The 18,320-nt window shown below is 35.9% G+C and overlaps 1 protein-coding gene across 1 annotated transcript; it reads left to right on the top strand.

Annotated features, from left to right (window-relative positions):
- Nucleotides 1–1,487: 1,487 nt before the first annotated feature.
- Nucleotides 1,488–2,198, top strand: LOC141705521 (uncharacterized). Its single transcript, XM_074508436.1, has one exon. It carries the CDS (start codon nucleotides 1,488–1,490, stop codon nucleotides 2,196–2,198), a length of 711 nt encoding a protein of 236 aa, XP_074364537.1.
- Nucleotides 2,199–18,320: the final 16,122 nt, after the last annotated feature.

Here is an 18,320-nt window from a genome sequence, read left to right as displayed (position 1 = left end):
AGTTTTTCATTAAATCTTGGGATATAGTGGGTGGTGAGGTGACAAATGCTATCTTGTATTTCTTTCATTCTATGAAATTGCCTCGTATTATAAATTCTACTGCTCTGGCTTTGATTCCTAAGAGAATCACCCGAACAGAATTGCCCAATTTAGGCCAATCTCTTGTTGTAATGTACTTTACAAAGTTATTGCTAAAATGCTTGCTAGTAGACTCAAGCAGGTGCTTCCTCAAATTGTATCTGCTAGTCAGTCAGCTTTTGTCACTAATAGATCTATTGGAGACAATATTTTACTGGCACAATCTTTATGCAGGGATTACCATTTACATAAAGGGCCTCCTAGATGCACAGTCAAGCTAGATATTCAAAAGGCTTTTGACTCCCTGAATTGGAATTTTTTGCTCTCTACTCTTCACAGAATGGGTTTTCCTGCTTTGTTTATCAATTGGATTCATACTTGTTTATCCTCAGCTATGGTCTCAGTAAAAATTAATGGTGCTCTGGAAGGGTACTTCCAATGCAAATCTGGGCTTAGACAAGGTGACCCACTTTCCCCGTCTCTGTTTGTGCTAGCCATGGAAGTCTTCTCTGCTTTCATTCAAAAGTGCTCCTCGAATCCAGATTTTTCATATCATTGGCGCACGTCTCACGCAGATATTACTCACTTGATTTTCGCAGATGATGTAATGTTATTCTCGAAAGGAGATGAAAAATCAATGAAAATTATGTTGGACACAATCTCTGAATTCTCCTCAACATCAGGACTTCATCCTAATGCTTCCAAAAGCAATTGTTTCTTCTGTAACACTCCTCAGGAAGTTGAGAATGCTATTATTAGTTATTCTGGATTCCAGATTGGTCATCTCCCAATCAAATATCTGGGTTTACCTCTAATCTCTAAAAAACTCTCCAAGGCAGAATGCACTCCTCTTATTCTCCGCATGTGCTCGAAGATTGATCTCTGGACTAATGCCTTTCTGAAATTTTCTGGAAGACTACAGCTGATTAAAGCCATATTATTTGGTATCCATAGCTATTGGGCCATGTACCTTTTTCTTCCCAAGAGTGTGCTTAAAAATCTAAAATCTACTCTAGCTAAATTCTTATGGGGTGGAGCATCCTCTGCTAAATGTCATTATAAAGTTGCTTGGGAGACATGTTGTTTACCAAAGGAAGAAGGAGGTCTAGGCATTCGAGACCCTCTGGAATGGAATAAAGCAGCCATTATTTATCAATTCTGGAGAGTAATCCAGCCTAACCAATCATCCCTTTGGAGTATTTGGTTGCACTCCTGCCTCTTCCGCAACAAGTCAATTTGGACAGCGCCTGCTCCTAGTTCCTGTCCCTGGTGCGTCAAAAAGTTGATTAATGTGCGAATTGAGGTGACTCAAAGAATCCAATTCAAAATCGGTGCCGAGTCAAAATTTAAATTATGGCATTAATGGTACACCCTTATTCTCTAAATACGGTAATAGCATTATATCTATCATGGAATCGACATCTATGGCCAGCATTCAATCGTTTATTCGAGACGGAATTTGGCATATTCATCCCTCGAATCATGTTTCTGCCATTGAGGTTAGGAATGAAATGCTGGGAGTCAGATTATTTGCTCGAGATGAAATTCTATGGGAAAGTCAACAAGGAAAAGAGGTTAACATCTCAAAAATCTGGAACTCTATTCGCAGAATTGGGCAACCACCACCTTGGATATCAGCTGTTTGGAGTATTTTTTCGATTCCAAAAAATTCATTCTTTTTTTGGCTGGCAATTCAAGATAGATTGTTGACAAAAGAGCGTATGAGTCGTTTTGGAATGTATAATGATGGCAGATGTATGCTATGCAATGGTCACAATGAAAATGCTAGTCACTTGTTCATGGAATGCGGGTATGCAACTCAGATTCTTCAGGCCTGTCCTGTTACTCTTACGAGGGACTGGAGGGATTTTAGGCAAGGAAATTTCCTAGCAAACACAGAGAGCAACATTAAAAGACAAATTGCCTATCTTTATATTGGCACTACAATATACTATATATGGCAAGAGCGGAATAGAAGAATGCACAACAATGGCAACAATCGAAGCTCCAGGGTGCTGCTTTTCATTATCAAAAGAGAAGTGAGAGAAAAATTATTTTCTTGCAAGCGTTTTCACAGGGCAGTGGAAAATAATGTAAATCTCATTACCCTATTGTACTAGAGGAAAGGATAGAGTAGAACTCTTAGATGTTAGTTTTGGACGTCTGTTTATTTAAAGAAATCATCTTTAAATAGAAGTAAAGCTAGATTTCTCTGTTCTGTATCATTGACTTGGCATTGTTGGGAGTCTGTTCCTGATCTTTGATGCTCTAGGGTATACCCTAGTATTTTGTATTTTTCTTTGTTGGGTTTATACAATTATTACTTAGCAAAAAAAAAACATGGTTAATTAGAACCATAATGTGGACCAAAATTGACTTGTATGAATATGGCACTAAGAGGTGGTAAAAGGATTTCTAATAACATGTACATGATGTTAACATGTTAATTGTACCAATATATGATGGCAAGTGACTCTTATAAGGTGCAAAGTGACTCTAATATGGTGAGAAGTCACTTACATAATTATTTGCAGTTTTTTCTTCTGCAGTCATGTACATAATGTGAACATGTTAATTGTATCAATATACGGTGGCAAGTGACTCCTATAGGGTACAAAGTGACTCTTATAGGGTGTAAAGGTACTCTAATATGGTGAACAGTGACTTACATGGTTGATTAGAGCCAAAATGTGGAACAAAATTAACTTGTATGAAAGTGGCATTAAGAGGTGGTAAAAGGATGTCAAATTGGATGTATATGATGTTAACATGTCAATTGTTGCATATATGGTGGAAAGTGACTCTTATAGGGTGCAAAGTGACTCTAATATGGTGAGAAGTGACTAACATGGTTAATTAGAACCAAAATGTGGACCAAAATTGACTTGTATGAATATTGCACTAAGAGGTGGTAAAAGGATTTCTAATTGCATGTCCATGATGTTAACATGTTAATTGTACCAATATATGATGGCAAGTGACTCTTATAAGGTGCAAAGTGACTCTAATATGTTGAGAAGTCACTTACATGATTGATTAGAGCCAAAATGTGGCCCAAAATTGACTTGTACGAAAGGGGTACCATGAGGTGGTTAAAGGATGTCTAATTGCATGTACATGATGTTAACATGTTAATTATATCAATATTTGGTGGCAAGTGACTCTTAAAGGGTGCAAAGTGACTCTAATATGGTGAGAAGTGACTAACATGGTGTAAAGGTACTCTAATATGGTGAACAGTGACTTACATGGTTGATTAGAGCCAAAATGTGGAACAAAATTAACTTGTATGAAAGTGGCATTAATAGGTGGTAAAAGGATGTCAAATTGGATGTATATGATGTTAACATGTCAATTGTTGCATATATGGTGTAAAGTGACTTTTATAGGGTGCAAAGTGACTCTAATATGGTGAGAAGGGACTAACATGGTTAATTAGAACCAAAATGTGGACCAAAATTGACTTGTATCAATATGGCACTAATATGTGGTAAAAGGATTTCTAATTGCATGTCCATGATGTCAACATGTTAATTGTACCAATATATGATGGCAAGTGACTCTTATAAGGTGCAAAGTGACTCTAATATGGTGAGAAGTCACTTACATGATTGATTAGAGCCAAAATGTGGCCCAAAATTGACTTGTACGCAAGGGGTACCAAGAGGTGGTTAAAGGATGTCCAATTGCATGTACATGATGTTAACATGTTAATTATATCTATATTTGGTGGCAAGTGACTCTTAAAGGGTGCAAAGTGACTCTAATATGGTGAAAAGTGACTAACATGGTTAATTAGAACCAAAATGTGGACCAAAATTGACTTGTATGAATATGGCACTAACAGGTGGTAAAAGGATTTCTAATTGCATGTACATGATGTCAACATGTTAATTGTACCAATATATGATGGCGAGTGACTCTTATAAGGTGCAAAGTGACTCTAATATGGTGAGAAGTCACTTACATGATTGATTAGAGCCAAAATGTGGCCCAAAATTGACTTGTAGGAAAGGGGTACCAAGAGGTGGTTAAAGGATGTCTAATTGCATTTACGTAATGTTAACATGTTAATTGTATCAATATATGGGGCAAGTGACATTTATAGGGTGTAAAGGTACTCTAATATGGTGAACAGTGACTTACATGGTTGATTAGAGGCAAAATGTGGAACAAAATTAACTTGTATGAAAGTGGCATTAATAGGTGGTAAAAGGATGTCAAATTGGATGTATATGATGTTAACATGTCAATTGTTGCATATATGGTGGAAAGTGACTCTTATAGGGTGCAAAGTGACTCTATTATGGTGAGAAGTGACTAACACGGTTAATTAGAACTAAAATGTGGACCAAAATTGACTTGTATGAATATGGCACTAAGAGGTGGTAAAAGGATTTATAATTGCATGTACATGATGTTAACATGTTAATTGTACCAATATATGATGGCAAGTGACTCTTATAAGGTGTAAAGTGACTCTAATATGGTGAGAAGTCATTTACATGATTGATTAGAGCCAAAATGTGGCCCAAAATTGACTTGTACGAAAGGGGTACCAAGAGGTGGTTAAAGGATGTCTAATTGCATGTACATGATCTTAACATGTTAATTATATCAATATTTGGTGGCAAGTGACTCTTAAAGGGTGCAAAGTGACTCTAATATGGTGAAAAGTGACTAACATGGTTAATTTTCCAAAATGTGGACCAAAATTGACTTGTATGAATATGGCACAAAGAGGTTGGAAAAGGATTTCTAATAACATGTACATGATGTTAACATGTTAATTGTACTAATATATGATGGCAAGTGACTCTTATAAGGTGCAAAGTGACTCTAATATGGTGAGAAGTCACTTACATGATTGATTAGAGCCAAAATGTGGCCCAAAATTGACTTGTAGGAAAGGGGTACCAAGAGGTGGTTAAAGGATGTCTAATTGCATGTACATGATGTGAACATGTTAATTGTATCAATATACGGTGGCAACTGACTCCTATAGGGTGCAAAGTGACTCTTATAGGGTGTAAAGGTACTCTAATATGGTGAACAGTGACTTACATGGTTGATTAGAGCCAAAATGTGGAACAAAATTAACTTGTATGAAAGTGGCATTAAGAGGTGGTAAAAGGATGTCAAATTGGATGTATATGATGTTAACATGTCAATTGTTGCATATATGGTGGAAAGTGACTCTTATAGGGTGCAAAGTGACTCTAATATGGTGAGAAGTGACTAACATGGTTAATTAGAACCAAAATGTGGACCAAAATTGACTTGTATGAATATTGCACTAAGAGGTGGTAAAAGGATTTCTAATTGCATGTCCATGATGTTAACATGTTAATTGGACCAATATATGATGGCAAGTGACTCTTATAAGGTGCAAAGTGACTCTAATATGGTGAGAAGTCACTTACATGATTGATTAGAGCCAAAATGTGGCCCAAAATTGACTTGTACGAAAGGGGTACCAAGAGGTGGTTAAAGGATGTCTAATTGCATGTACATGATGTGAACATGTTAATTGTATCAATATACGGTGGCAACTGACTCCTATAGGGTGCAAAGTGACTCTTATAGGGTGTAAAGGTACTCTAATATGGTGAACAGTGACTTACATGGTTGATTAGAGCCAAAATGTGGAACAAAATTAACTTGTATGAAAGTGGCATTAAGAGGTGGTAAAAGGATGTCAAATTGGATGTATATGATGTTAACATGTCAATTGTTGCATATATGGTGGAAAGTGACTCTTATAGGGTGCAAAGTGACTCTATTATGGTGAGAAGTGACTAACACGGTTAATTAGAACTAAAATGTGGACCAAAATTGACTTGTATGAATATGGCACTAAGAGGGGGTAAAAGGATTTCTAATTGCATGTACATGATGTTAACATGTTAATTGTACCAATATATGATGGCAAGTGACTCTTATAAGGTGTAAAGTGACTCTAATATGGTGAGAAGTCACTTACATGATTGATTAGAGCCAAAATGTGGCCCAAAATTGACTTGTACGAAAGGGGTACCAAGAGGTGGTTAAAGGATGTCTAATTGCATGTACATGATGTTAACATGTTAATTATATCAATATTTGGTGGCAAGTGACTCTTAAAGGGTGCAAAGTGACTCTAATATGGTGAAAAGTGACTAACATGGTTAATTAGAACCAAAATGTGGACCAAAATTGACTTGTATGAATATGGCACAAAGAGGTTGGAAAAGGATTTCTAATAACATGTACATGATGTTAACATGTTAATTGTACCAATATATGATGGCAAGTGACTCTTATAAGGTGCAAAGTGACTCTAATATGGTGAGAAGTCACTTACATGATTGATTAGAGCCAAAATGTGGCCCAAAATTGACTTGTAGGAAAGGGGTACCAAGAGGTGGTTAAAGGATGTCTAATTGCATGTACATGATGTGAACATGTTAATTGTATCAATATACGGTGGCAACTGACTCCTATAGGGTGCAAAGTGACTCTTATAGGGTGTAAAGGTACTCTAATATGGTGAACAGTGACTTACATGGTTGATTAGAGCCAAAATGTGGAACAAAATTAACTTGTATGAAAGTGGCATTAAGAGGTGGTAAAAGGATGTCAAATTGGATGTATATGATGTTAACATGTCAATTGTTGCATATATGGTGGAAAGTGACTCTTATAGGGTGCAAAGTGACTCTAATATGGTGAGAAGTGACTAACATGGTTAATTAGAACCAAAATGTGGACCAAAATTGACTTGTATGAATATTGCACTAAGAGGTGGTAAAAGGATTTCTAATTGCATGTCCATGATGTTAACATGTTAATTGGACCAATATATGATGGCAAGTGACTCTTATAAGGTGCAAAGTGACTCTAATATGGTGAGAAGTCACTTACATGATTGATTAGAGCCAAAATGTGGCCCAAAATTGACTTGTACGAAAGGGGTACCAAGAGGTGGTTAAAGGATGTCTAATTGCATGTACATGATGTGAACATGTTAATTGTATCAATATACGGTGGCAACTGACTCCTATAGGGTGCAAAGTGACTCTTATAGGGTGTAAAGGTACTCTAATATGGTGAACAGTGACTTACATGGTTGATTAGAGCCAAAATGTGGAACAAAATTAACTTGTATGAAAGTGGCATTAAGAGGTGGTAAAAGGATGTCAAATTGGATGTATATGATGTTAACATGTCAATTGTTGCATATATGGTGGAAAGTGACTCTTATAGGGTGCAAAGTGACTCTATTATGGTGAGAAGTGACTAACACGGTTAATTAGAACTAAAATGTGGACCAAAATTGACTTGTATGAATATGGCACTAAGAGGGGGTAAAAGGATTTCTAATTGCATGTACATGATGTTAACATGTTAATTGTACCAATATATGATGGCAAGTGACTCTTATAAGGTGTAAAGTGACTCTAATATGGTGAGAAGTCACTTACATGATTGATTAGAGCCAAAATGTGGCCCAAAATTGACTTGTACGAAAGGGGTACCAAGAGGTGGTTAAAGGATGTCTAATTGCATGTACATGATGTTAACATGTTAATTATATCAATATTTGGTGGCAAGTGACTCTTAAAGGGTGCAAAGTGACTCTAATATGGTGAAAAGTGACTAACATGGTTAATTAGAACCAAAATGTGGACCAAAATTGACTTGTATGAATATGGCACAAAGAGGTTGGAAAAGGATTTCTAATAACATGTACATGATGTTAACATGTTAATTGTACCAATATATGATGGCAAGTGACTCTTATAAGGTGCAAAGTGACTCTAATATGGTGAGAAGTCACTTACATGATTGATTAGAGCCAAAATGTGGCCCAAAATTGACTTGTAGGAAAGGGGTACCAAGAGGTGGTTAAAGGATGTCTAATTGCATGTACATGATGTGAACATGTTAATTGTATCAATATACGGTGGCAACTGACTCCTATAAGGTGCAAAGTGACTCTTATAGGGTGTAAAGGTACTCTAATATGGTGAACAGTGACTTACATGGTTGATTAGAGCCAAAATGTGGAACAAAATTAACTTGTATGAAAGTGGCATTAAGAGGTGGTAAAAGGATGTCAAATTGGATGTATATGATGTTAACATGTCAATTGTTGCATATATGGTGGAAAGTGACTCTTATAGGGTGCAAAGTGACTCTAATATGGTGAGAAGTGACTAACATGGTTAATTAGAACCAAAATGTGGACCAAAATTGACTTGTATGAATATTGCACTAAGAGGTGGTAAAAGGATTTCTAATTGCATGTCCATGATGTTAACATGTTAATTGGACCAATATATGATGGCAAGTGACTCTTATAAGGTGCAAAGTGACTCTAATATGGTGAGAAGTCACTTACATGATTGATTAGAGCCAAAATGTGGCCCAAAATTGACTTGTACGAAAGGGGTACCAAGAGGTGGTTAAAGGATGTCTAATTGCATGTACATGATGTTAACATGTTAATTATATCTATATTTGGTGGCAAGTGACTCTTAAAGGGTGCAAAGTGACTCTAATATGGTGAGAAGTGACTAAATGGTGTAAATGTACTCTAATATGGAGAACAGTGACTTACATGGTTGATTAGAGCCAAAATGTGGAACAAAATTAACTTCTATGAAAGTGGCATTAATAGGTGGTAAAAGGATGTCAAATTGGATGTATATGATGTTAACATGTCAATTGTTGCATATATGGTGGAAAGTGACTTTTATAGGGTGCAAAGTGACTCTAATATGGTGAGAAGTGACTAACATGGTTAATTAGAACCAAAATGTGGACCAAAATTGACTTGTATGAATATGGCACTAACAGGTGGTAAAAGGATTTCTAATTGCATGTACATGATGTCAACATGTTAATTGTACCAATATATGATGGCGAGTGACTCTTATAAGGTGCAAAGTGACTCTAATATGGTGAGAAGTCACTTACATGATTGATTAGAGCCAAAATGTGGCCCAAAATTGACTTGTAGGAAAGGGGTACCAAGAGGTGGTTAAAGGATGTCTAATTGCATTTACGTAATGTTAACATGTTAATTGTATCAATATATGGGGCAAGTGACATTTATAGGGTGTAAAGGTACTCTAATATGGTGAACAGTGACTTACATGGTTGATTAGAGGCAAAATGTGGAACAAAATTAACTTGTATGAAAGTGGCATTAATAGGTGGTAAAAGGATGTCAAATTGGATGTATATGATGTTAACATGTCAATTGTTGCATATATGGTGGAAAGTGACTCTTATAGGGTGCAAAGTGACTCTATTATGGTGAGAAGTGACTAACACGGTTAATTAGAACTAAAATGTGGACCAAAATTGACTTGTATGAATATGGCACTAAGAGGTGGTAAAAGGATTTATAATTGCATGTACATGATGTTAACATGTTAATTGTACCAATATATGATGGCAAGTGACTCTTATAAGGTGTAAAGTGACTCTAATATGGTGAGAAGTCATTTACATGATTGATTAGAGCCAAAATGTGGCCCAAAATTGACTTGTACGAAAGGGGTACCAAGAGGTGGTTAAAGGATGTCTAATTGCATGTACATGATCTTAACATGTTAATTATATCAATATTTGGTGGCAAGTGACTCTTAAAGGGTGCAAAGTGACTCTAATATGGTGAAAAGTGACTAACATGGTTAATTTTCCAAAATGTGGACCAAAATTGACTTGTATGAATATGGCACAAAGAGGTTGGAAAAGGATTTCTAATAACATGTACATGATGTTAACATGTTAATTGTACTAATATATGATGGCAAGTGACTCTTATAAGGTGCAAAGTGACTCTAATATGGTGAGAAGTCACTTACATGATTGATTAGAGCCAAAATGTGGCCCAAAATTGACTTGTAGGAAAGGGGTACCAAGAGGTGGTTAAAGGATGTCTAATTGCATGTACATGATGTGAACATGTTAATTGTATCAATATACGGTGGCAACTGACTCCTATAGGGTGCAAAGTGACTCTTATAGGGTGTAAAGGTACTCTAATATGGTGAACAGTGACTTACATGGTTGATTAGAGCCAAAATGTGGAACAAAATTAACTTGTATGAAAGTGGCATTAAGAGGTGGTAAAAGGATGTCAAATTGGATGTATATGATGTTAACATGTCAATTGTTGCATATATGGTGGAAAGTGACTCTTATAGGGTGCAAAGTGACTCTAATATGGTGAGAAGTGACTAACATGGTTAATTAGAACCAAAATGTGGACCAAAATTGACTTGTATGAATATTGCACTAAGAGGTGGTAAAAGGATTTCTAATTGCATGTCCATGATGTTAACATGTTAATTGGACCAATATATGATGGCAAGTGACTCTTATAAGGTGCAAAGTGACTCTAATATGGTGAGAAGTCACTTACATGATTGATTAGAGCCAAAATGTGGCCCAAAATTGACTTGTACGAAAGGGGTACCAAGAGGTGGTTAAAGGATGTCTAATTGCATGTACATGATGTGAACATGTTAATTGTATCAATATACGGTGGCAACTGACTCCTATAGGGTGCAAAGTGACTCTTATAGGGTGTAAAGGTACTCTAATATGGTGAACAGTGACTTACATGGTTGATTAGAGCCAAAATGTGGAACAAAATTAACTTGTATGAGAGTGGCATTAAGAGGTGGTAAAAGGATGTCAAATTGGATGTATATGATGTTAACATGTCAATTGTTGCATATATGGTGGAAAGTGACTCTTATAGGGTGCAAAGTGACTCTATTATGGTGAGAAGTGACTAACACGGTTAATTAGAACTAAAATGTGGACCAAAATTGACTTGTATGAATATGGCACTAAGAGGGGGTAAAAGGATTTCTAATTGCATGTACATGATGTTAACATGTTAATTGTACCAATATATGATGGCAAGTGACTCTTATAAGGTGTAAAGTGACTCTAATATGGTGAGAAGTCACTTACATGATTGATTAGAGCCAAAATGTGGCCCAAAATTGACTTATACGAAAGGGGTACCAAGAGGTGGTTAAAGGATGTCTAATTGCATGTACATGATGTTAACATGTTAATTATATCAATATTTGGTGGCAAGTGACTCTTAAAGGGTGCAAAGTGACTCTAATATGGTGAAAAGTGACTAACATGGTTAATTAGAACCAAAATGTGGACCAAAATTGACTTGTATGAATATGGCACAAAGAGGTTGGAAAAGGATTTCTAATAACAGGTACATGATGTTAACATGTTAATTGTACCAATATATGATGGCAAGTGACTCTTATAAGGTGCAAAGTGACTCTAATATGGTGAGAAGTCACTTACATGATTGATTAGAGCCAAAATGTGGCCCAAAATTGACTTGTAGGAAAGGGGTACCAAGAGGTGGTTAAAGGATGTCTAATTGCATGTACATGATGTGAACATGTTAATTGTATCAATATACGGTGGCAACTGACTCCTATAGGGTGCAAAGTGACTCTTATAGGGTGTAAAGGTACTCTAATATGGTGAACAGTGACTTACATGGTTGATTAGAGCCAAAATGTGGAACAAAATTAACTTGTATGAAAGTGGCATTAAGAGGTGGTAAAAGGATGTCAAATTGGATGTATATGATGTTAACATGTCAATTGTTGCATATATGGTGGAAAGTGACTCTTATAGGGTGCAAAGTGACTCTAATATGGTGAGAAGTGACTAACATGGTTAATTAGAACCAAAATGTGGACCAAAATTGACTTGTATGAATATTGCACTAAGAGGTGGTAAAAGGATTTCTAATTGCATGTCCATGATGTTAACATGTTAATTGGACCAATATATGATGGCAAGTGACTCTTATAAGGTGCAAAGTGACTCTAATATGGTGAGAAGTCACTTACATGATTGATTAGAGCCAAAATGTGGCCCAAAATTGACTTGTACGAAAGGGGTACCAAGAGGTGGTTAAAGGATGTCTAATTGCATGTACATGATGTTAACATGTTAATTATATCTATATTTGGTGGCAAGTGACTCTTAAAGGGTGCAAAGTGACTCTAATATGGTGAGAAGTGACTAAATGGTGTAAATGTACTCTAATATGGAGAACAGTGACTTACATGGTTGATTAGAGCCAAAATGTGGAACAAAATTAACTTCTATGAAAGTGGCATTAATAGGTGGTAAAAGGATGTCAAATTGGATGTATATGATGTTAACATGTCAATTGTTGCATATATGGTGGAAAGTGACTTTTATAGGGTGCAAAGTGACTCTAATATGGTGAGAAGTGACTAACATGGTTAATTAGAACCAAAATGTGGACCAAAATTGACTTGTATGAATATGGCACTAACAGGTGGTAAAAGGATTTCTAATTGCATGTACATGATGTCAACATGTTAATTGTACCAATATATGATGGCGAGTGACTCTTATAAGGTGCAAAGTGACTCTAATATGGTGAAAAGTGACTAACATGGTTAATTTTCCAAAATGTGGACCAAAATTGACTTGTATGAATATGGCACAAAGAGGTTGGAAAAGGATTTCTAATAACATGTACATGATGTTAACATGTTAATTGTACTAATATATGATGGCAAGTGACTCTTATAAGGTGCAAAGTGACTCTAATATGGTGAGAAGTCACTTACATGATTGATTAGAGCCAAAATGTGGCCCAAAATTGACTTGTACGAAAGGGGTACCAAGAGGTGGTTAAAGGATGTCTAATTGCATGTACATGATCTTAACATGTTAATTATATCAATATTTGGTGGCAAGTGACTCTTAAAGGGTGCAAAGTGACTCTAATATGGTGAAAAGTGACTAACATGGTTAATTTTCCAAAATGTGGACCAAAATTGACTTGTATGAATATGGCACAAAGAGGTTGGAAAAGGATTTCTAATAACATGTACATGATGTTAACATGTTAATTGTACTAATATATGATGGCAAGTGACTCTTATAAGGTGCAAAGTGACTCTAATATGGTGAGAAGTCACTTACATGATTGATTAGAGCCAAAATGTGGCCCAAAATTGACTTGTAGGAAAGGGGTACCAAGAGGTGGTTAAAGGATGTCTAATTGCATGTACATGATGTGAACATGTTAATTGTATCAATATACGGTGGCAACTGACTCCTATAGGGTGCAAAGTGACTCTTATAGGGTGTAAAGGTACTCTAATATGGTGAACAGTGACTTACATGGTTGATTAGAGCCAAAATGTGGAACAAAATTAACTTGTATGAAAGTGGCATTAAGAGGTGGTAAAAGGATGTCAAATTGGATGTATATGATGTTAACATGTCAATTGTTGCATATATGGTGGAAAGTGACTCTTATAGGGTGCAAAGTGACTCTAATATGGTGAGAAGTGACTAACATGGTTAATTAGAACCAAAATGTGGACCAAAATTGACTTGTATGAATATTGCACTAAGAGGTGGTAAAAGGATTTCTAATTGCATGTCCATGATGTTAACATGTTAATTGGACCAATATATGATGGCAAGTGACTCTTATAAGGTGCAAAGTGACTCTAATATGGTGAGAAGTCACTTACATGATTGATTAGAGCCAAAATGTGGCCCAAAATTGACTTGTACGAAAGGGGTACCAAGAGGTGGTTAAAGGATGTCTAATTGCATGTACATGATGTGAACATGTTAATTGTATCAATATACGGTGGCAACTGACTCCTATAGGGTGCAAAGTGACTCTTATAGGGTGTAAAGGTACTCTAATATGGTGAACAGTGACTTACATGGTTGATTAGAGCCAAAATGTGGAACAAAATTAACTTGTATGAGAGTGGCATTAAGAGGTGGTAAAAGGATGTCAAATTGGATGTATATGATGTTAACATGTCAATTGTTGCATATATGGTGGAAAGTGACTCTTATAGGGTGCAAAGTGACTCTATTATGGTGAGAAGTGACTAACACGGTTAATTAGAACTAAAATGTGGACCAAAATTGACTTGTATGAATATGGCACTAAGAGGGGGTAAAAGGATTTCTAATTGCATGTACATGATGTTAACATGTTAATTGTACCAATATATGATGGCAAGTGACTCTTATAAGGTGTAAAGTGACTCTAATATGGTGAGAAGTCACTTACATGATTGATTAGAGCCAAAATGTGGCCCAAAATTGACTTATACGAAAGGGGTACCAAGAGGTGGTTAAAGGATGTCTAATTGCATGTACATGATGTTAACATGTTAATTATATCAATATTTGGTGGCAAGTGACTCTTAAAGGGTGCAAAGTGACTCTAATATGGTGAAAAGTGACTAACATGGTTAATTAGAACCAAAATGTGGACCAAAATTGACTTGTATGAATATGGCACAAAGAGGTTGGAAAAGGATTTCTAATAACAGGTACATGATGTTAACATGTTAATTGTACCAATATATGATGGCAAGTGACTCTTATAAGGTGCAAAGTGACTCTAATATGGTGAGAAGTCACTTACATGATTGATTAGAGCCAAAATGTGGCCCAAAATTGACTTGTAGGAAAGGGGTACCAAGAGGTGGTTAAAGGATGTCTAATTGCATGTACATGATGTGAACATGTTAATTGTATCAATATACGGTGGCAACTGACTCCTATAGGGTGCAAAGTGACTCTTATAGGGTGTAAAGGTACTCTAATATGGTGAACAGTGACTTACATGGTTGATTAGAGCCAAAATGTGGAACAAAATTAACTTGTATGAAAGTGGCATTAAGAGGTGGTAAAAGGATGTCAAATTGGATGTATATGATGTTAACATGTCAATTGTTGCATATATGGTGGAAAGTGACTCTTATAGGGTGCAAAGTGACTCTAATATGGTGAGAAGTGACTAACATGGTTAATTAGAACCAAAATGTGGACCAAAATTGACTTGTATGAATATTGCACTAAGAGGTGGTAAAAGGATTTCTAATTGCATGTCCATGATGTTAACATGTTAATTGGACCAATATATGATGGCAAGTGACTCTTATAAGGTGCAAAGTGACTCTAATATGGTGAGAAGTCACTTACATGATTGATTAGAGCCAAAATGTGGCCCAAAATTGACTTGTACGAAAGGGGTACCAAGAGGTGGTTAAAGGATGTCTAATTGCATGTACATGATGTTAACATGTTAATTATATCTATATTTGGTGGCAAGTGACTCTTAAAGGGTGCAAAGTGACTCTAATATGGTGAGAAGTGACTAAATGGTGTAAATGTACTCTAATATGGAGAACAGTGACTTACATGGTTGATTAGAGCCAAAATGTGGAACAAAATTAACTTCTATGAAAGTGGCATTAATAGGTGGTAAAAGGATGTCAAATTGGATGTATATGATGTTAACATGTCAATTGTTGCATATATGGTGGAAAGTGACTTTTATAGGGTGCAAAGTGACTCTAATATGGTGAGAAGTGACTAACATGGTTAATTAGAACCAAAATGTGGACCAAAATTGACTTGTATGAATATGGCACTAATAGGTGGTAAAAGGATTTCTAATTGCATGTCCATGATGTTAACATGTTAATTGTACCAATATATGATGGCAAGTGACTCTTATAAGGTGCAAAGTGACTCTAATATGGTGAGAAGTCACTTACATGATTGATTAGAGCCAAAATGTGGGACAAAATTGACTTGTACGCAAGGGGTACTAAGAGGTGGTTAAAGGATGTCTAATTGCATGTACATGATGTTAACATGTTAATTATATCTATATTTGGTGGCAAGTGACTCTTAAAGGGTGCAAAGTGACTCTAATATGTTGAAAAGTGACTAACATGGTTAATTAGAACCAAAATGTGGACCAAAATTGACTTATATGAATATGGCACTAAGAGGTGGTAAAAGGATTTCTAATTGCATGTACATGATGTTAACATGTTAATTGTACCAATATATGATGGCAAGTAACTCTTATAAGGTGCAAATTGACTCTAATATGGTGAGAAGTCACTTACATGATTGATTAGAGCCAAAATGTGGCCCAAAATTGACTTGTAGGAAAGGGGTACCAAGAGGTGGTTAAAGGATGTCTAATTGCATTTACGTGATGTTAACATGTTAATTGTATCAATATATGGGGCAAGTGACTCTTATAGGGTGTAAAGGTACTCTAATATGGTGAACAGTGACTTACATGGTTGATTAGAGGCAAAATGTGGAACAAAATTAGCTTGTATGAAAGTGGCATTAATAGGTGGTAAAAGGATGTCAAATTGGATGTATATGATGTTAACATGTCAATTGTTGCATATATGGTGGAAAGTGACTCTTATAGGGTGCAAAGTGACTCTATTATGGTGAGAAGTGACTAACACGGTTAATTAGAACCAAAATGTGGACCAAAATTGACTTGTATGAATATGGCACTAAGAGGTGGTAAAAGGATTTCTAATTGCATGTACATGATGTTAACATGTTAATTGTACCAATATATGATGGCAAGTGACTCTTATAAGGTGCAAAGTGACTCTAATATGGTGAGAAGTCACTTACATGATTGATTAGAGCTAAAATGTGGCCCAAAATTGACTTGTAGGAAAGGGGTACCAAGAGGTGGTTAAAGGATGTCTAATTGCATGTACATGATGTGAACAATGTAATTGTATCAATATACGGTGGCAAGTGACTCCTATAGGGTGCAAAGTGACTCTTATAGGGTGTAAAGGTACTCTAATATGGTGAACAGTGACTTACATGGTTGATTAGAGCCAAAATGTGGAACAAAATTAACTTCTATGAAAGTGGCATTAATAGGTGGTAAAAGGATGTCAAATTGGATGTATATGATGTTAACATGTCAATTGTTGCATATATGGTGGAAAGTGACTTTTATAGGGTGCAAAGTGACTCTAATATGGTGAGAAGGGACTAACATGGTTAATTAGAACCAAAATGTGGACCAAAATTGACTTGTATGAATATGGCACTAATATGTGGTAAAAGGATTTCTAATTGCATGTCCATGATGTCAACATGTTAATTGTACCAATATATGATGGCAAGTGACTCTTATAAGGTGCAAAGTGACTCTAATATGGTGAGAAGTCACTTACATGATTGATTAGAGCCAAAATGTGGCCCAAAATTGACTTGTACGCAAGGGGTACCAAGAGGTGGTTAAAGGATGTCTAATTGCATGTACATGATGTTAACATGTTAATTATATCTATATTTGGTGGCAAGTGACTCTTAAAGGGTGCAAAGTGACTCTAATATGGTGAAAAGTGACTAACATGGTTAATTAGAACCAAAATGTGGACCAAAATTGACTTGTATGAATATGGCACTAACAGGTGGTAAAAGGATTTCTAATTGCATGTACATGATGTCAACATGTTAATTGTACCAATATATGATGGCGAGTGACTCTTATAAGGTGCAAAGTGACTCTAATATGGTGAGAAGTCACTTACATGATTGATTAGAGCCAAAATGTGGCCCAAAATTGACTTGTAGGAAAGGGGTACCAAGAGGTGGTTAAAGGATGTCTAATTGCATTTACGTAATGTTAACATGTTAATTGTATCAATATATGGGGCAAGTGACATTTATAGGGTGTAAAGGTACTCTAATATGGTGAACAGTGACTTACATGGTTGATTAGAGGCAAAATGTGGAACAAAATTAACTTGTATGAAAGTGGCATTAATAGGTGGTAAAAGGATGTCAAATTGGATGTATATGATGTTAACATGTCAATTGTTGCATATATGGTGGAAAGTGACTCTTATAGGGTGCAAAGTGACTCTATTATGGTGAGAAGTGACTAACACGGTTAATTAGAACTAAAATGTGGACCAAAATTGACTTGTACGAAAGGGGTACCAAGATGTGGTTAAAGGATGTCTAATTGCATGTACATGATGTTAACATGTTAATTATATCAATATTTGGTGGCAAGTGACTCTTAAAGGGTGCAAAGTGACTCTAATATGGTGAAAAGTGACTAACATGGTTAATTAGAACCAAAATGTGGACCAAAATTGACTTGTATGAATATGGCACAAAGAGGTTGGAAAAGGATTTCTAATAACATGTACATGATGTTAACATGTTAATTGTACCAATATATGATGGCAAGTGACTCTTATAAGGTGCAAAGTGACTCTAATTTGGTGAGAAGTCACTTACATGATTGATTAGAGCCAAAATGTGGCCCAAAATTGACTTGTAGGAAAGGGGTACCAAGAGGTGGTTAAAGGATGTCT

The sequence above is a fragment of the Apium graveolens genome, unplaced genomic scaffold, assembly GCF_009905375.1.
Source record: "Apium graveolens cultivar Ventura unplaced genomic scaffold, ASM990537v1 ctg8991, whole genome shotgun sequence".
Taxonomy (NCBI): domain Eukaryota; kingdom Viridiplantae; phylum Streptophyta; class Magnoliopsida; order Apiales; family Apiaceae; genus Apium; species Apium graveolens.
Note: the sequence above shows the minus strand (reverse complement) of the source record. Positions and strands in the feature narration are given on the sequence as shown.